At 46.4% G+C, this 20,275-nt stretch overlaps 1 protein-coding gene and 1 pseudogene across 1 annotated transcript; both read right to left on the reverse strand.

Moving 5' to 3' along the window:
- Positions 1 to 1,493: 1,493 nt before the first annotated feature.
- On the reverse strand, positions 1,494 to 15,154 carry LOC134035361 (keratinocyte proline-rich protein-like; annotated as a pseudogene).
- Positions 15,155 to 18,327: 3,173 nt separating this feature from the next.
- On the reverse strand, positions 18,328 to 20,190 carry xrcc2 (X-ray repair complementing defective repair in Chinese hamster cells 2). The gene is made up of 4 exons (XM_062479557.1): positions 19,987 to 20,190; positions 19,731 to 19,812; positions 19,244 to 19,456; positions 18,328 to 19,096 (listed from the first exon to the last, which is right to left on the reverse strand). Exons 1-4 carry the CDS (start codon positions 20,005 to 20,007, stop codon positions 18,456 to 18,458), a joined length of 957 nt encoding a protein of 318 aa, XP_062335541.1. The 5' UTR covers positions 20,008 to 20,190; the 3' UTR covers positions 18,328 to 18,455.
- Positions 20,191 to 20,275: the final 85 nt, after the last annotated feature.

Raw genomic sequence — 20,275 nt, forward strand, 5'->3', positions numbered from 1 at the left:
CAAACTTTCTCTGCATGTGTTTATGTGCATGTGTGCTGTTCAGAGAACCACTGTGCTGGTTCAAGTATCACTCCTTTAGTAATTCCACCTTAGCATACAATTATCATGTAATCACGTTCCCAGTGATTTTTCTGGATACATAAGAACCCTTGACGAGCGTGCCGAAAGCCCTCGGCAGCCACACCATCAGCCTGAGGTGAGCCTGAGAAGGGGCCGCTCGTGCTGGCCTGCATGGACGCTCTCTACCAGGCTAAGCCTTTATGCACCCAGAGAGAGTTCACCACCACCACAACCCTACACCACTCCTGGACACCACTCTGTAACAACGTCACAAGTCAGTCAGGGACAAAGAGAGGTCGAAATTGGTGGAGAGGGGAAGAATTACAGGGGAGAAAACCGGGGGGGGGTGGGTGAGAGAGAGAGAGAGAGAGAGAGAGAGAGAGAGAGAGAGAGAGAGAGAGAGAGAGAGAGAGAGAGAGAGAGAGAGAGAGAGTGAGAGAGAGAGGAGAGAGAGAGAGAGAGAGAGAGAGAGAGAGAGAGAGAGAGAGAGAGAGAGAGAGAGAGAGAGAGAGAGAGAGAGAGAGAGAGAAGAAAGTTAAACTCTAATTGGACGTCTCCAGCATGGCGTTGCAGACATGTAGCAGACATGAGGTTAAAGGTCACGGGGGGTCACTGAGGTCCTCCTGTTGGCATCACTAATACCTGGCACTAGTCCAAATTAGCCTAGTCCCTACTTGCTGCTTGCCTTTCCCTCTCCTTCCTTCCCTTTCTCCTTCCTTTCCTCCACCCATCCCGGCCAGCCTCCATCTAAACCCTCACCATCCATCTCTCTCATGTCTTCTCTAGCACTCCTCTACCTCTCCCCACTGCATCTATATCCATCTAGCCAACTCTCTTTCAACAATCCCCATCTCTTTCCCCGCTCCCCAATCTTTTCCATCTCCCCTTCATACCCCTCCCATCGCATCTTCTACTTTTTTCTCTCTCCCAAATCTCTATCTTTCTTTCGCTTCCTCCATTTCCACAGACCGTTTCTACAGATATTGCTGGACAGATCGATGTCTCCCCGGAGCCTTACTACCTACCATCAGCCTCTTTCTCTCTTCCTCCCTCCCTCCCTTCTCTCTCCAACCCACAGATTGGAAGACACCCTCTAATAGCGAGCAATCATTGAGATCGACTAATTCAGCTTCTCTCACTCTCCTTCCTCCTCTCCTCTATCTATCGTCCCTCACTCTCTCCACCTCCACTGCTCTACTCTCTACAATGATTTATTCTTCATTCCCTCTCCCTCCCTCTCCTTTCAACCAATTGCCTGTACTGTTTTCTGTCCTTCCACACTCCTCGCCAACCATTTCTGTCCTGTCCCAGACACAGAAAATGACCTTCACGGTCACATGACTGGGAACATCCAACCAACAGCATAGCATAGTAATTGCAAACACAGTCACACACAAAACCCTCCACCATAAAAAAAGTCACATCTCAATTCCTTACTTTGTGAAGCCCCGCCCCCGTTGCCCGGGGCTCCTGTCATCTTGGTAGTAGTCGTCGTCATGGTAATCGTCGTCCTTCTCCGAGCTTCCACGACGGTTCCGGATGTGGAGGGGCACGTAACCGGGGGTGGGGCCAAACACCTTGAGCTCCCCTGGCCCAGGACACTGCCCTCACCACAGTAACAGAAGGCACACAACTTCACTCTGGAAAGAGAGAGAGAGAGGTTAGAAGAGGAGGGAGAGGGCAGAGTAGAGTGACTGACAGATAAAAGAGAGACATTCATGGAGAGAAAGGAAGAACTGCTGAGAGCCTCAACAACATTTCTTGAGTCAAGAGTAGAACTGTAGCTAACCAGCGCTTCCCCGTACTGTTAGTACCTGCTTACTCTATGTCCTCCCCCCACACACAATTCTCTCTCTCGTCCTACATTACCTGCCTGTTTCACCCCCCCCACCCCCCACCCCCCCCACATGCTCCCCTACCCCCTTGTCCAGTACAGGCCTCCACCCTCCCTCCCCCACTCCGAGAACGAGGAAGCTCAGTGGAGCGTGCAAGCACACACATCCTCCCCTGCCCCCCACCATTCGCCTGCAAAATACTCTTTCTCTCTCTCCTTCCTCTTTCTCTCACACGCTCACCCAGAGATCACATGCGCAGACAAACAGCAAACTCACACACACATAAAAAGGTGCTGTGTACTATGGAGTAAACCCAGACACACACGCAGACACTCAGCACTAAGCCCCACACAGCACAGCGATAAGCCACACAAACACATGCATGCATACAACACAAGCGCACACACCTCTAAGCCACACATAGTCTTAGTATGTCATCCTACTCCCCCCCCCCCCCCCACACACACACACACACTGTCCTTGTGTGGCTGTTTAGTGTGGAGAACTACTCCTCCCCCTACTCTTCCTCCTCCTAATACACACTTCTCTCTCTCCTCTCTCTTTGTTTGTCTCCAAATGTATCTTTATATATCTATACCTATTTCTCCGTCTGTCACACAGCGATACACACACACTCTCATACTCACACACACACACACACACATTCAGGAATCTCTCTTACCGTATTTTGGCGTGCCCCATGGCCGAGGCTGAGGAGCCAGCAGAGTCCTCCGATACCGAGCGCTGGAAGAGGGGGGAGAGAGAGCCGTCGTCCCTGGGGCAGAACATGAGCCTGGAACAGGGGCTGGGGCATGGGCTGGGGCAGGGGCTGGGGCAGGGGCTGAGGCAGGGGCTGACATTTGGACTGGGGTTAGGGCTAGGGATAAGTCTGTCTGCTCTCAGGATAGGGATGGGACAAGAGACTGGACTGTGGCTGGGGCTATGTCCAGGGCTAGGAATAAGCCTGGGGCTAGGGTTGGGGTTCAGATCCAAATTGGGAGCAGGATTGCTGGGGTCAAGTCTCACATCTATTGGGTCGGGACCCAAGATGATGTCTGGGACTGGTTCAGAGCTGGGGTCAAGTGTGGGACTAGGATTGGGATTGGAACAGGGACTGGGACTAGGATTGGGACTCGATCTGATGTCTTTAGAGACTGAGAGCGGTGTGGCTTTGCTCTCCTCTTCAACAGGCAGGACTGACTCCTTAACCCCTGTGGAAAAGGGAAGAGATGAAAGGGAGAAGAGATGAAGAGAGGGAGGGAGAAAGGAAGACAATGTTACTTAGATACCAGCAGTAACTCGTCATTATGATCTAGATTCCTGAATGATGAGACAGTTAAAGATAACTAGCCCAGCGTAACCCACAGCAGAGCGTTCCTTAATATACTAAATGATCCGCTCTCTAACCTCGTTGTCAGTCGACAGACACAACCTCAGACTTTATAATAAAAGTCCTGGCCTGGGAGTTTATAATAAAAGTTATCCTTCTCTGTTTCTTATCTGTGCCCAGTTCTGCTCCAACACTTTGTCAGCACTTTGAAATACACCTGGATTAAGTGAGCAGATATTTGAGAAACCTGTCGGCACTTTGAGCAAACCTAGCAACATCGGAAACAGAGGCTGTGTGAGTTTTTTTCAGATATTTAACTCAGAAGCGTCACCTGAGGAGTCAGGACAACACAGCGCGGCGAGGGGTTGATGTGACCTTTACCTCAACCTTTACAATGACAGAAAAATACTTCTGGATCCGGACCCTCATCTACACCAGGGTGGGGAGGGGGGATAAAACAAGACACACTAGGGGTGTGCGGTATGAACAGTATAGAAATATACCGGTATGAATGTATCAAAGAGGATAGACTACACCAGTGGTATACCCCTGGTCCTGCCCATCCGTTCTGATCATACGTTTCTAATACCATCTTTATCTCTCCATTTTCTTCCTCCCCCCCCACTGTCCTGTGCCAAGGACGGGATGGCAGTGGGGTACACCCCAACTCACATATTCACAAGACTTTCATAACTCATCCACTGTTCCCTCGCTCCAGTGCTCCACTTGAAAAGAAGGAAATTAGTTATTTTGAACCGTTGACCCGGACGTGATTCTCTGCCTCTCATTAAACTACTATAAGGGGTGGGGGGTGGGGCTCAACGTTGCTTTCTTTGCTCAACATTCCTTCTGGAGCTAAATAGAGAGAGCTAAAAAAATGAAACTAAAACAAAGCACGGTACATATTCCAGTACCTTGAAGGGCTAGTGAGGCAAGGAGTCTATGTTCTACTGTGGTTACATGCCGTCTACACCCAAGAGACCCTCCAGTGAGATAGAAAGACACAGGCTAGAAGCTAGAGTGAGAGAGAAGCTAGAGAGAGAGACACAGACTAGAAGCTATAGAGAAAGACAGACTAGAATCTATAGAGAAAGACAGGTTCAAAGCTGAAGGGAGAGACAGGTTTGAAGCTGGAGACAGGCTAAAGGTTAGAAAGCTAGAGAAACGGGCTAGAGGCTACAGAGAGAGAGTCTAAAGGTTAGAGAGACAGGCTAAAGAGAGAGACATGCTAGAGACCAATAAGCAAAAGAGAGACAGGCTAGAGACCGAAAGCTAAAGAAAGAGAGACAGGCTAGAGACCGAAAGCTAAAGAGAGAGAGACATGCTAGAGACCAATAAGCTAAAGAGAGAGAGACAGGCTAGAGACCGAAAGCTAAAGAGAGAGAGACAGGCTAGAGACCGAAAGCTAAAGAGAGAGAGACAGGCTAGAGACCGAAAGCTAAAGAGAGAGAGACAGGCTAGAGACCGAAAGCTAAAGAGAGAGAGACAGGCTAGAGACCGAAAGCTAAAGAGAGAGAGACAGGCTAGAGACCGAAAGCTAAAGAGAGAGAGACAGGTTAGAAAGAGAGAGACAAAGCTTGGAGGCTCTGTTAGCTGCAGAGCAAAAATAGGGGACCTGCATTGCAGATTTTAGGCATGGAAAAGAACAAAGTGTATGGGTACAAGCAACGTGTGTGTGTGTGTGTGTGTGTGTGTGTGTGTACGTGTGTGAGTGAGAGAAAGAGAGAGGGGCCACATGAGGTGCCTGCTCCAACAGTCACTGACTCCAGTTTAAACGTTCCATTTATCTCTCCGCCCTGATAAAAGAGAAGGGGAAAAGAATCCCCCCCTTTCATTTTCTCTTTCTCTCTTTCTCAAACCACTCTGCCTCTGAAAATCCCGGGTTAAAGGCAGGATGGCCCTGCAGTGTAATTAATAAGCAGGACATTAATCTGCACAAGCAGCTTTTGAGAGGGGAGAAAGCCGTCACGTGTCTTGTGGTCCTGATTGAGTTGCTGAGGGACAGTGGGGGACTTGATCTCTGGGCCACCCTGGAGAACAAGTGGGTGGGGGAAGGGGGAGGATGTGTGTGTGTGTGTGTGGAATTTTGAGTGCAAGTGTTTATGCTGTGTGTGTGTGTGTGTGTGGCTGGTTAACTGGGTTAGGTTGCTATTGGGTGACACAGAGTTCACTCCCAGACTCAGCAAGTGATCCTAATACTGTTAGCTGGAGCCATAGTCTGGAGGCCTACGAAGGGACGGGGGGGAAGCAGGGTCTGTGGCCTGGAGGGCTCCAGGAGGATCAGGCAGAGGACTAAATCCAAACCCATGCTTTGGATAGGTCTCTGGATGAATGGGAGCTAGAATGGGGCAAAGTCCTAAATGTGTAAAGCAGACCAAGTTGAGTTCCTTGTAGACCCTCTCAGTGTCTTCGAGAACACACGGTTCTGGTGTCCTTCTGTGGCCAGTGACATTTACACAAACCACATGGTTGTTTGTATGTCAACAAGAGCGTTAGCTGCAAAACTAACTAACCCAAACAGAGACAAAAGGGTCAACCGCTGTGTATGTGTGTGTGTGTGTGTGCGTTTACCTGTCTGTTTGTTCTCTGATCCCTCCATGCTCTCCTCATTCTCAGCTTGGGCTCTCCCTCGGCTCCGCCCCCTAAAACAGAGAGAGAGGAAGTAATTTATCTGTCTCAAAGATCATTACACACTCGCGAGCGCACACACACACACACACACACACACACACGCACACAGTTAACCATTTCACAGATCTGTCTCACAAGCACAGTCAGTTAAAGATGCAAAAAAATCTGTCTCGCAACACAGTCATGAATCTGGCTGAAAACAAACCATGAAAGTCTGACTGTCATTTTCTACAGTCTCCGTGGTGAGTCTTGTGGTGCAAGCTGTTTAGATATGAGCATGGCCTGTGTGTTTGCACAACACTCTTGCTGTGAGTGTGTGTGTGTGTGTGTGTGTGTCTGTTTATCCATAGTTTGGTTTCTCAGAAGTCCTCAGAGAAGAGTATAAGTACCCTATACAACTTATTAATTATCTTCCCCTTTCTTCTGTGTATTAACCAATCATGTCAACAATGACTGTAATTGACAATAAAACCCACCAATGGGGAGCTCCATTCCACCCACAGATGGAACTGAGCAGCAAGTAACCATGGTGACCAGGCTGATTTCCTGCTACAAACCACCGAGCAAGCAAGTCAGGCAAAATGTACAGAACCCCCCTCACTCATGCACACGCACACACAGCAAGCCTCTCCTACCTTCCCCCACTCTCCACCTCACCCAGACCATCCCCCTCTCCCCTTTAAACTCTCTCTCCCTGTGACCCCCTCTGCCCCACCCCACCCCAACCCCCCACCACCCGTAATCTCTAAACACCTTACCAACTGGTTAGTGTTTTAGCTAAACTAACTGGGCCTACCCCTACAAACAAACTTAGCCCCACAACTAAACAAACCTCTCACTTCTCTGTGTATTCAACTTTGCTGACAGCCGCAGATGTACTGGTGACAGAAGAAATGGGTTTACTCCAATGCCAAATATGCTGACACAGTAATGCTATTGCGTTAGTGGTGGTTTAGAGGTGGGTGTGTACTGTGTGGCCATGAACAAAGAGCACACCTGGATACTATACACCGTGGACAGTACCCATTACCGGACACAGTCTTTCTCAGTTTACAATAAAGAGAATCTGGAGTTTGCACACCTCTCCCCCCCCCCCCAACCCCCCTCCACCCCAGCCCCTCTGGCTGCAGAGATGAAGGCTGACCACAACTGCCATCAGCCCTGAACAAACACCAGGGCCTAGTAAAGCGAGGAGAGGATGATCTGGTTGCAGTTGGAGGAACAATCCCAGTCAGAACTCATTCTCCTTGCTATAGTATGAGCTAGCTTTGCTCCTACAGTCTACTATAGCAGCATCAGGAGGCTGGCGCAAGGTGAGGACAATACAGACTGAGAGCTGAAGGATCGGGTAACCAAGCCTGGGTTGGGTTTCGCTCTGGCTGCCGTTTAAGCTAGCAAGCGCTAATGGCTAGCTATAAGCCCAAACTCGCTACATGCTGGCTATGTTAACGTGATTCATGGCGAATATTAGTCATTAGATGCAACCTGCAAGTCAGCCTACATCAGTGACCCACATTTGTGGAGTGCAGGCTATGCTTTCTCTCTTAAGATAAAGTTAACCAGAGCATTCAACCTCATAACAATAAACATTTGATCCAGTGGTGAAGGTTGCTCTAAGCGCCACTGACTAGAAAATTACATTTCTTGCTCAAAGCAAAGGAAGTGTTCAGCTTAGGGATGTTCATGATTAATCATTTATTGATGAATTGCCGTTCAGAATTTAACCGGTTAAAAATGTTTTAACAAATAACTTTTGCCATCTCCATTCACCGTTACCGCCGCTGCTTCAGAATTATATGAAATGTCATGAAGTTGCGACTTTACGACTGCGGATCTGAGCGAGTACAACAACAAAGCACTTCCTGCTCACTCAGTCAGGCAGTGACAAACTGGCCAGAGGATCGTATATAGGATACTAGCTAGCACTAACTTCAGCTAGCTACAATAGTACTACTATTTGTTAGCGATCTCCAGCTGTTCGTTTAAATTGTTTGTGCTTTGAGACTCAATGTTTCTCGTAATTAATGTGCCCATATTATTGCTTAAATACAACTTAAACGGAGAAAAGGCGTGCATTTTGTATTTTAGTCCTTAAAGCTGGCTTAGGCAAGTTTTGCGAAGCTAGCTATTTTAGCTTCTGTTTGACAAGACTGTTTCTGGGCTGTCCTCCTCTACCAAGGGGCTGCGGGGGCTTTCTGTAGATTACATGAACAGATAATATCGGCGATAGCTCACCTACTGATCATGATTCATAAGCACGTAACATAAACTCCTCTAATAGGTGTGTGTGGGGGGGGGGGGGGGGTTGCTTAGACTGCACCGTACGTAGACCTACGTTCTGGTTTTGTAACAGGTATGTTCCATAAACAGGTTACACAAAATTACAAATACAAAGAAATGTGTGTGTATAAATAATATGATACTGTTGTTTTCTGCTTCCTGTCAATACAGACTCATGACACGTGCAGCACAACTACAAGTAGTTTTACTACCAATCTGAGTGTGAGAGAGAGAGAGATCGAGAGAAAGAGACAAGAAAGAAAGAGGAAGGAGAGAGAGAAAGAGAATTGGCTGAGAGAAAGCATTGGAGAGAGAGGGGGAGAGAGAGAAGAGACGGAGGGGGAGAGAGGGGGAGGGAGGGGGAGAGATAGAGAGAGAGGGGGAAGAGAGAGAGAGAAGAGGGAAGGAGGGAGGGGGTAACTGTTGTTGAAAGTAGTCCCAGCTTCAGAGGAGGGAGGGAAATCCTGGCCTGGATTGGTTGGCAGGGAGGAGACACACCCCCTTCTTCCCCACAGCCCCACTGTTTCCCAGCATGCAATTTAACCACTTCCTCTCCGGAGTTCTGTTGCAGCAAAGCAATTATCTTCACCCCACTCTTCTCCCTTCTCTAGTCCTCCCTTCACACCGAATATATGGTGAAAACAAGATGCATGTAGATTTACCTTTCAGGACTGAACTGGGTACTCTGTATCTTATCCCTCAACTAAACTCATTCCTCAACCCCATCAACAGAGGAGACTACACACACACTCTAACATAACACAAACTACACACACACAAACATACACTACCCAAACGCACGCACCAATGCATGTCTCAGAACACGCTTGGCTGAGACACCATCCTGGTGACAGGTTTATAGTGCATGGGTGACACTTTGACAGGGAGAGGTGGAAATGTTTTAGCTGAAATGACAACAAACAGGTACAGTAAGAGTGTGTGTGTGTGTGTGTGTGTGTGTGTGTGTGTGTGTGTGTGTGTGTGTGTGTGTGTATAAAGGACCTCGCCTTTACAAAAAAAGTGTTTTCCTCGCCTATACCAAAAAGTGTGTGTGTGTATGTGTTACGCAAGTCACACAAGAATCCACTCCAAGCCCCTGCTGCTGTTACACAAACACAGCAAACACAGACGGCCGTGAGCCAGCCTCCACCTGCAGACACCCCAGGAGCACTGAGGACCACAAAACTGAAATATCTGCTAACATACACACCTCATTCATTGGACGTCTTCTCCTCACCCTTTTCCTCCTCTCCTCTCCCTACCTCCTTCTCCTCTCCCTGCTCTCATATATCATCTTCCCTCTCTCCTCTCCATTCTCTCCCTTCTCTCCTCTCCATTCATCGCTCTCCCCTCCCTTCTCCCTTGTCCCCTATCCTCTTCTTTCCATCCTTCCCTCTCCATCCTTCCCTCTACTCTAGCCCCTTAGACACTCAGACATATCCTCCTGGAGAGTCTAGGGATCGGCTTAGCTCCACTCTCTCTCTCTCTCTCTAACACACACACTCTTGCACTACACCCCCTCCCTCCCTATATCTCACTCACCCACACTCTTTCTCGCACCTAGCCTCATATATAAAGCCTCTACACACAAGCTCCTTTTCTCCCTCTTTCTCCAACAGTCTACCTCTCTCCCTCTTTCTCCCCGTCTACCTCTCGCTCTTTCTCCCCAAGTCTACCTCTCTCCCTATCTTCCTCCAACAGTCTACCTCTCTCCCTCTTTCTCCCTAGTCTACCTCTGTCCCTCTCTTCCTCCAGCAGTCTACCTCTCCCTCTTTCTCCCTAGTCTACCTCTGTCCCTCTCTTCCTCCAGCAGTCTACCTCTCCCTCTTTCTCCCTAGGTTTACCTCTCCCTCTTTCTCCCTAGGTCTACCTCTCCATCTTTCTCCCTAAGTCTACCTATCTCCCTCTCTTCCTTCAACAGTCTACCTCCCTGTCTACCTCTCTCCCTCCAACAGTCTACCTCTCTCCTTTTCCCCTGTCTACCTCTCCCTAGTCTCCCTCTCTTCCTCCAACAGTCTCCCTCTCATCAGTCTACCTCTCTCATCAGTCTACCTCTCTCATCAGTCTACCTCTCTCATCAGTCTACCTCTCTCATCAGTCTACCTCTCTCATCAGTCTACCTCTCTCATCAGTCTACCTCTCTCATCAGTCTACCTCTCTCATCAGTCTACCTCTCTCATCAGTCTACCTCTCTCATCAGTCTACCTCTCTCATCAGTCTACCTCTCTCATCAGTCTACCTCTCCCTTCAGTCTACTTCTCTCCATCAGTCTACCTCTCTCATCAGTCTACCTCTCTCATCAGTCTACCTCTCTCATCAGTCTACCTCTCTCATCAGTCTACCTCTCTCATCAGTCTACCTCTCTCCTTCAATCTACCTCTCTCATCAGTCTACCTCTCTCATCAGTCTACCTCTCTCATCAGTCTACCTCTCTCATCAGTCTACCTCGCTCATCAGTCTACCTCGCTCATCAGTCTACCTCTCTCATCAGTCTACCTCTCTCATCAGTCTACCTCTCTCCTTCAATCTACCTCTCATCAGTCTACCTCTCTCCTTCAGTCTACCTCTCTCCTTCAGTCTACCTCTCTTTCTCCCACAAGCCAAAGTAGCAATCAGCATAGTGTCTTGTCTTACTCTCACTCAAGCCAAGTTCTTTCAGTACCAGAAACACACACACAGAGGTTATCTTGGGTTCAACAGTCAGACAGAGTGGAGTACCCTTCCTCTCCCACAGAAATCTGTAGGGAGGTCTTGAGGAGAGAGATTAAAACGCTGCCTGATTCAATAATTCATACATCTTAATAAGTTGATTTATCAGCCGTACAGGATGGTGAGGAGGGATGATAACCCAGGTTGAAGAACATCGGCTGCTCTCACCGACTAACATGATTAAAAAGGAACTGAGATACTTTGATAATTGATTCATTTGGTATTCACCCAGAATAGAATCGAAAACAGACTGGAATTATACAATGGCAGTAAAATCAATACGAGTTTATTGACATTATTTATAATACCATTTAGATTAGCCCAAACGCGCAAACAACACCAAGCGTTCTGGATGGGTGCAAAAAATAAGGTGCCATCTTTAACCAGCTAATCTGATGCATATTACCTACATCATTGCGGGAACACCAAAAAAACTGCCTGTTTATCATCACTTCCTGGATAGGTAGTTAGAGTCAGCCTGACCATAACCCTAAGTTACACTTCAACTTCAAGCAACCCTGCGGAAAAAACATAGTCTTTTCTGTTCATCTCCAAGACAGACCAAGGTACAGACAGACAGAGAGAGGTTCAGACAGACAGCAAGACATAAGTTTCTACAGACAGACATAGTTACTACTCACTTCTTGCGGGGTTTGGGGGCGGGGGAGCGTGTGACGGGGGCTCGTGCAGCGGCGGCGGCAGCCCGTGCAGCAGCCACGGTGGTGGACGCATCTTTCCGTGGCCGTCCCCGCGGACGCCTGTCAGAGGGGGCGGGGCCAGGCCTCCCGCCGCTGGCCGGGGCCGGAGGTCGACGGAGGTCACGAGGCTCCCGACTCCTGTCCTCTGATGACATTCTAGTGACGGAAGAAATAGAGGAGGACAGGGAGGATGACAGAAAGTAAAGAGAGGAGGACAGGAGGGATGAAAGAGAAAGGAGGTTAGGGGGAGTAGAGGAAGGAGGGAAATGACAGGGGATGAAAGGAAGAGAGGCCAGGAGACAGGAGCGAGACAGGAAGGAGAGATTGTATAAGAGGGGTGAAGGGGAGAGAGATGGGCAAATTAAAGGTAGAAAGGGATGAGAAAGTAGGAGGGAGGTCGAAAGAAGGATAGAGGAAAGTGAGAGGAGAGGAAGGGAAAGAAAGGGGGAAGGAGAAAAAGGTTCAATTAAAAATGACCCCTCAATACATTTAGAAAAAACCTCCACCTACCATAGTAGGTCCCACTACTAAGTGAATTAGGTAACCACTGATGAAAATATGGAGAACAGGAGTACAGGTATAATGTTTCCCAGGTTCCAGTGACTTCTTCCAGTCTGAGCTTAGAAATGCCTTCCTACCCGGACAACATACATGGATAGAAATGGGGGGGGGGGTGAGAGGAGAGAGAAAAGGAGAGGAGATAGTTGTGTTTTGGAGAGAGGGAGAGCAGCTGTGAGCAGTGTGGCGTTGAGGGAGTTTTCCTCTCTCAGCGTGATGCCAGCGCTCTCCGCCGAGCTCAGCTTCAATTAATTTAGCGATTTTGTTCAGCACAGTCATGCTGAGGCAGAGAGGGTGAAAAAGAAGGGGAGAGTAGGAGAGGAGGAAGAGAGGAGGACGAGGAGCGCCCCCACTGTGTGTCTTTAACAGGGCTTATTTGAATGTTGATTTAACCATGAGTTTTCTTTTTTTTCTCCAATGGTCTCCATACACATCTAACAACACTGCAGAAGCCATCTCTTGCATGTGCTTGTGTAGAAAAGACTTAGCAGCATGGTGTCTGTGTGTTTGAGATGCATACATACACACAGACACCATGCTGGTAAGGCTCTTACAAGCGCACACAATATATATATAATTGTTTTACACCTATACACAGAGAAATGCAGTCTGCTGCATTTATCTACATACGCATGCGCATACTACACATCAGGCGCGCATATACACACAGGCCACACTTTCACACTCATACATGCTTGCGAGCACCCACAAACACACATGCACTAAAAAAACGGAAGTTGTCCGCCATTGGCGGTAGGTGTCTTGTCGTGTCTCAACGCCCAGCACCGCTCACACTGGTACACAGTCAAACAACATGGTTCTATGTAAAAGCCTTTAACAACAGAAGAACTCTACACTATTGGTGTATGCAAAGTATTTTAAGTATAGAGATATCCCTATAGATAAGAGATTGATAGAACTAGGAGTTGCTGTCATATCTTACATCTCAGATGACTGTCCAATCAAAAACATTGATTGAATGTCTACCTAGCGACAGTTGATCATCGATCCTAGCAACGGTTTTCAAATCTGTACCTAGAACCAGCCCAATATCTGTTGGGTGTAGAGAAGACTGACAAAATATGTGTCTTCTTCTTGAATTTGCAGTAAATGTACAATTTTTTTGTGGTGACTAGGAAGTGAATATTCACACAAACCATTAACAAAGAAGTGGGTATACTTTCAATGCCTCCCTATACTGAAGTGGATATTCTCTGTATGCTTGACTACAGTACTGCCACCAGCCTATCAAAGCAGGCCGACAGTCCAGTTCATGAGAAGTAGCCTAGTTGAGAGTCTGGTTGTCGGAGAGAGAGACAAGTAGTAGGCCTAAAGCTTTGTAATCACTGGGATAGTTCACCAGGCAACACTTTCACTGACCGCACTTTTTGTTATTTTCTATTTTTCCTAGCTAATGTCCTGAAAAACCTATTCTCTTCAACATCTTCTCGTCTCTTTTCCAAAAGGCCCCTGGTGCCATAGTTTCCCCCAGTCCAAATAATGTAATGTAATTTCTTTCTCAGTTGCAATAAAGACTTAAATAGCCTATAGGCTATTACTATTAACACACCAGGGGTGCATACCTGAAACTCTTCAAAAAACGGCCGATTGGGCCGACCTCCATGCTATTAACGTTAGCAGCATTGTATTTTGTAATAGTTTTGTACTATACATCAGTTTCATAAATGTTAAGTCCTGCCTATGAAATCTAATGTCTGGGCTTCGGCTAGCATTGGTAACCTTGGATTGAGACACGCAGAGCTCCCGCAGGTTCGATCCCGTCACTCACACTAGTTAAAGTGGAGAACTCAAAGGTCTACTGAGTCAGCAGGGTTCTTGACCTGGCAAACCTCATTCCAAGCCAGATCAAAAGATAGCAAAGTCACTCACGATCACCATTTGCCCATTTGTTTCACTTCTGGGTTGTAATTCAACTGCGTTATATCGATAAAGAATATGTTTATCCTACTGATAACATACAAACTTTCTATTGCCACAATAACTACGAAACAACCCGTGTTTATCGCGTGACAAAAAAATAGTTTTTCAAATAGTCACCGATTAATAATATTTTGCTCCAAAACTGTCTTTAAACGGTAGCGTGGTAAACACTGATTCTATTTCATGGCAGTCACATAATTGACAATCGCCAATTATAGGTCCCCTGACAGGCGAAAAAGACTATTTGTCGATGTCGCCGGGCTTGTTGTCATTGGGGGCCACACGGAAATATAGGATATGGCGGTTTGGGCACTAACCCTTCTTTCTCCCTGTAGCCTATCGTTGTGTTTGTGTTTTAACACACACATTTGACCCTAAAATGCAAATTACCGTCTACAAACTATAGGCCTAGGTATGAGACAAAAACATTAAAGTTTAAAGCCGTATGTACACTATTCGCTTGTTTGCTCTATAAGAAACGTAATGTCGTACATATGTAAACCTCCAAAGCACCTTTAATATTGCTAAACTATTCCATTAAGTAACTTATCTTCATAATAAGACGGTATCGTATCGTGTCGGCTATGGTGGAAATGTAACCGCTCGCACGTTGAAGACGCACATAAACACGCACAGAAATATATCCGATCAATGTAACCGAGCTAGATATATTCTATTGTTCGGTGGATGTATTTAAGAATGGCTACATTATAAAGAAATATATTAATTTCTTAGAAAACGGTAAATGAATTGAAAGAGAGAATAGAAAAACGCTTACGGAATTGATGCAATTCTTTTTTTTCCCTTTCCAGCTTCCAGCCAACTTAAACCAATGTTAAATCCAACAACGAACTTTTCCTGACGATTGCATTTGGGTTGTATGTTCGATACAGTATTTCATTAAGAAATATTCCAGTGAAAATACAGAAAATGACTAAGTTTTTTTCAAAAAATGTGAAAATTAAAGTTGAAGCGTTTACTCCATCATGGTGGCCATGTTTCGAAGCGACCTAAGCACTGGCTGTCAACGTTTGTCGAAGAAATAGGTCCGACTCCACATTAAGTTAGACGTGTTATTATACATCCCTGGCTAACAGTAATAAAACACCTATAATGAATTAAATTAAATAAAGCATCAATTAAAATATATGAAACGTGCAGTGTTTCAGCATATGCTGCTTAATACACGTTACGAAAAAAGTCTCACTGACCCTGCGGAGTGATACCGTGGAGCATTCTAGAGGCAGAGACCTCGCTGTCATCAGGCGAGCGCGAGCAAAACACGGAGCTGGATCTTGGACAGTGAATAGGGCGAGACTTCTTTTTGTGTCTATTCTACTGTTACTCTACTCTGCACTACTCTACTGTAATCCACTCTTATAGAATGCATTAAATGCTATGTGATAAAACCACTGCAGCATATGCTAGATTGATTTAGTAGGCTGAGTGTGTTAAACACGGATTTGGCCCGCTAGTAGACAATATGAAGCATGAGTAAACAATCCAAAACACAAGAATACAAAAAATAACTAAATATAGAACATAAAACACACAAGCAATGCACAATGTCTACATGAACACATACAGGGTGCTATGCCTTTATTTACAATACCTACCCATGATATCACTGGAGTTTTAATTGCCAGAGACAAACATGTGACCTACTAGATGATCCCTTTAAGTGTTAACATTAATAAGCACACTCATTTTCTTGCAGTTACCACCACCACCATCTTCCAGTTACCAACATCCATCCAACCACATTTGCTTTAGCTTTAAGTATATTGTGTGACCACAGACAGTACATCGCAAGTGGCAACATGGCCTACCATAACAGTCCAATGTCTACTTAAGGCTTCCCTGGTGTGTCCTGTTCTAAAGTTTGGGAAGGACTCAGTACTGCTCACTACTGACAGGTGTCTGTGGTTCCAGAGTTGATTGTAAAAGGAGGGAGGAGAGAGAAGGGGGATGGGATGGGAAGGGAATTAAGGAGGTGGATTGGAGAAGAGCAGGGGGAGAGGGATGAGAAAGAGTGGATGAGAACATGGAGAAGAGGAGCAGGCAGAGGGATGGAGGCAGTGGAAGAGAGGGGGGAGAGGAGGAGTGGGTGGGGGATAAATGAGAGGAGGAGTGAGTGGGGGGTGGAGGAAAAGAGGAGGGGGTGGGGAATGGAGGAGAGGAGTGGATGGGGGATGGAGGAAGTCCCTATCAGCCAGGCCAGGTGCAGGGGGAAATGAGATGTATGAGCCTGAAGAGGCTCCACTGTCTGTCAGGACAGAGCCTTACTCATGTACCAGGCTCTCCCACATCCTCACCCTGGGTTCCTACTTAGGAGTGTGTGTGTGTGTGTGTGTGCCTTCTCTTTTTTCTTTATAAATGTGTCAAATAGGTAAACATAGACAAAATGAATGCAGTAAATTTAGAGTACAAACACTATTCTGCATAAATATCCCAGATAGTTCTATAGGTGTCCAGAGCCTCCTATGGCTACCTCAGTGTGAGTCCAGAGTAACACTGAAAAAAACATACATTTTTCTGTCCACTTGTGGTTTCATTAACATTATACGACCCATCACAGATGAAAGCTTTATGTAAATTATGCTTTTTTGTCTTCCCAACCTGCTCCAATTTATGTAGCGAAGGGGTCTTTTTCAGAGACAATGTGGGGTTTATTTAGACTTGCTAATGCAGTGCGCATCCTCACTGCTCAGGGTAACACTGCTACACCTTGTTAAAGACTGCTCCTCTCTGCTTTACTTTCCTCTGCATATTATGCAACCTAATGGACCTCTCTCTTACACACATTCTCTCTTTGTTCCTCACATATGAACTATGTTCCTTTGTGTCTTTTTATTTTATATTGCTACCATACATTCTCTCTTGGTCTCACACACACACAACACGTTGTCACTTTCGATCTTACTCTCTCTGAAATACACACACACACATACTGCACGCCTCTCTCTTGCTATCTAATGCACATTCCAGCTATGTGTTCCCTTTACGACCTTTGCAATAGAAACCTTAGCGTCTTCAGTGAACATACACTAGTGTATTGGTCTCAGAAAGACCATGTCTCTCGAATTCAGTCACAATTTAACACCCTCAACAGTGTTTGGTGGGAGTGGGTTGTAGTGTTCTATGTTTACATATAACCCACATCACAATGCACTTATCTTCACCAGAACAAAAACATCATCACGGATGTTTCCTTGGATTTGATTGTGTATTTCCAAAATCCCTGATTAGTGTGCAAAAAAAAAGTTAATAAAGATGAAATGCTAGAAGAATAGAGCAGTTGCCAGCCATTCCAATGTAAATAAAACAGCATATAATGTATTTGTATGTCCAATGAAGAACCAAATTACTTCTGTGACATTCTTCTGCTTTGGTCACATTTCGTAAAATAATTTTAGGTTGAAATACATTCCAATGTGTCATGTCTACTTTTATTTTATGGTATAACTGTGTATCTATAATCAACAGTATATTACAGTATATCAAAGGGCATGGACACATAAAAGAAGGTGAACCCCTTGGATATGTTAATAGTAGCTTGAATTTATTTGGCAAATGTGTATGAATGAAAAACATCTAGCTTTTGCCACAAGGTAGATGTATTTGTGTTGTGCATTGGACATATACGAAACCTGTTAGGCTAATATAAAGAAAGATCTCAGAGTCTGCAGTGAAAGTCAAATAAAATTGTAGTGGATTCACAAGTCAGGGCTGATCCTGTGGTCTACAACCACCCCCTCCAGGAAGAACAAAGTCACATGACATCAACCAGGAAGTCAGAGCAAGAACAGCTGGTATAGACGAGTGGATGAAAGTGGTAAGGAGTGAGATATGTAGGATGAAAGACAGATGGGAGGGTACCTTTACCTACTCTAATAGCAACCCATTATCCTCATCTTAATTAGCTAGTCAGACTGTGCTTGTACCAGAACAATGCAGAGATCCACAGGGAGGAGTAGAGAGCCCTGCTATTATCCAGGGTACAGCTGGTCTGTGTCAGAGCCAGCCATGCAGCCCCTTGCACGCTCGGCTCACTGAGACACAGGCATGGTAATTACCGGGTAATTTGTAGTTTATGTCTTCGGGTCTTGTCAATGCAGGGAGGGGGCTGGCTAGTGTGTCAGGAGTCACAAAATCGGGGGGTTGGGGGGGTGCTGAGATGTGGATTGAGGGCTAAGGGTGAGGACACTTAGTTGTTAGTAATGTCAGCATTATGCTGTTGAAACTTTTTATTTTGTAAAATATATCCAATAATATTTGCACACCAGCAAAAAAAATGTTTTTAATGATGTACAGGGGTTACAAGACTTCAAATGTTCAACATAAATCTACATCTAAGATGATACAAGAGTAAACATGTGTTCTCTATTTAACATTAAACAGCTCCTCTCTCGACTACATGAAACTCAGGCCTTCATCCGTTATCACAAAGGAGAAATTCCTGACACCTCTTGGTCTGTTAGAGGAGGAATATGAGGTGGAGGAGGTGCTTGTTGCTGAGAACACATGTCGTTGATCCCTAGTGCCCGGCCCAGTCTCTGCTCTGGCCAATAGCAGCCTGTGTGTGACCAGCCTCTGCCACGCCTTGCACAGGTACAGTCTATCATAATCAGACCCCTGTGCTGAGCTCCACTTCCTCCAGGAAGACGCCGCGTCGGAAGACTCGCCAAGCCTGTCAGAACTCCAATTCCCATAATTCCTCATGATGGCGTGTGTGGATGCGAACACACTGATGCGGTAGTCCCTCAACAGCCTGGCCAGGAGCTCCGAGCACTTCCGGAGTGTCACTTCCTGTTTGGCCACGCTGTCCCCACCCCCACTGCGGTCCGTCCAATAAAAGGCGGATATGCTGTCAATGATGAGCAGTGACAGTTTGGGCCGGCTGCACATGGACGTCTCTAGGAAGTGGAGTGTGAGGAGGAGCTGGGCAGAGCTGGAGCAGTGCACCACAGAAAGACGGCTCAGGCACGCTCGCACCCGTGTCTCAGGATCAGAGGTGGCAGTAGCCTGGCCCTGACCTCCAGAGCTCTCACAACCTGCAGGGAGACAAGACGACAGGTCGAATAGGGTACGAAAAACACCCTGTAAAAAAAAGATCTAAGCGTAATCTTAACATTGTCTAATCTATCCTGGCTTGGCATTGTGTGCCTTGCTTTGCATAGCCCAGTCTAGCCTGAGCTCACCTTCCTCAGAGCTCCCGGCCCGTGTCGCCTGAGCCAGGCGGTGCTCCAGCACGGTGACAAGACGCAGCATGTCAAAATGGTGGTCAGTGTCCAGGAAGACCACCTCTACGCCCAGCCCGCCCACGTCCCCAGGGAGCAGGCAGCGGACCAGTAGGTGGTACAGCAGCTCCGTCTTCCCTGTCCCCTCTGTCCCATGGAGCTCCACAACGTCACCTGTGAAGGGAGAGGGTGTAGGAGGATGGGGGGGGAGACACAACGTGGTGAGGAGAGACTGAAAGGATTAGGGAGGCCAGAAAGGATTGATTTAAGAGGTCAAGAAATTCTTGTGTGTCTCTTTCTGCATAGTTGACGATTTTTTGGTAGGCTATGAGACATGAGGCCTAACTAACACCTGGCTCTTTGCTGTATTATCTCCCAGTAAAAATCTATGTGGATGTGGGAATGGCAATAGCGGAAGTTTGGGAGATTCTATTGTGCATCCTGTTACCATAGTTTGGTCCCCCATCCTCTGGAAAGATGCACGGTTCTATGTCCTTGAGACACCTCCTGCCTTCCAATCTGGCAAATAACTGAGGAGAAACATTAAGTGTAGCCTATGACATCTGCTACAGTAGCTTACTAGCGGCGTAGCTATGACGTACTGCTGGCTTGTTTGCTGGTGGGGAGGGAAACAACATTTTAGCGAGCTGAATTATAAAAAACTATTAAATCGGTTGACTAAGGAGATAGCTATAGCTACATACCTGTGCAGCGTTCTCTGTCATCTTTCATTATGGAAGTCAGTCTCCTCGAGCTATCAAAGAGAAGAAGAACAAGTAGATGCAGAAGACGCGCTTTTTTGAACCAACTTCCTGCTTTCTATCTTGGTACCGTAACATCTGGTGTAGATGAGCACCTAAAAGTCCTGGAACATTCAAGGTAATCGGCACCGCACCAGACGGTTAAAAATAAATGTATATCCATAACAACAAATATTTAATCAGAGATCGTGTTATAAAAGGTCAATTTACATGAATAATAAAACGGGATGCC

Source organism: Osmerus eperlanus, chromosome 15, assembly GCF_963692335.1.
Source record: "Osmerus eperlanus chromosome 15, fOsmEpe2.1, whole genome shotgun sequence".
NCBI classification, from domain to species: Eukaryota; Metazoa; Chordata; class Actinopteri; order Osmeriformes; family Osmeridae; genus Osmerus; species Osmerus eperlanus.

Bases quoted from the DNA above. Each gene is read 5' to 3' on its own strand.
- xrcc2 (XM_062479557.1), bottom strand. From the start codon at position 20,007: ATGACAGAGAACGCTGCACAG. The intron at 19,457-19,730 runs GTAACAGGATGC...CTCCCTTCACAG, and splicing joins GGATGGGGGACCAAACTATG to GTGACGTTGTGGAGCTCCAT. The intron at 19,097-19,243 runs GTGAGCTCAGGC...GTCTCCCTGCAG, and splicing joins GGCCGGGAGCTCTGAGGAAG to GTTGTGAGAGCTCTGGAGGT.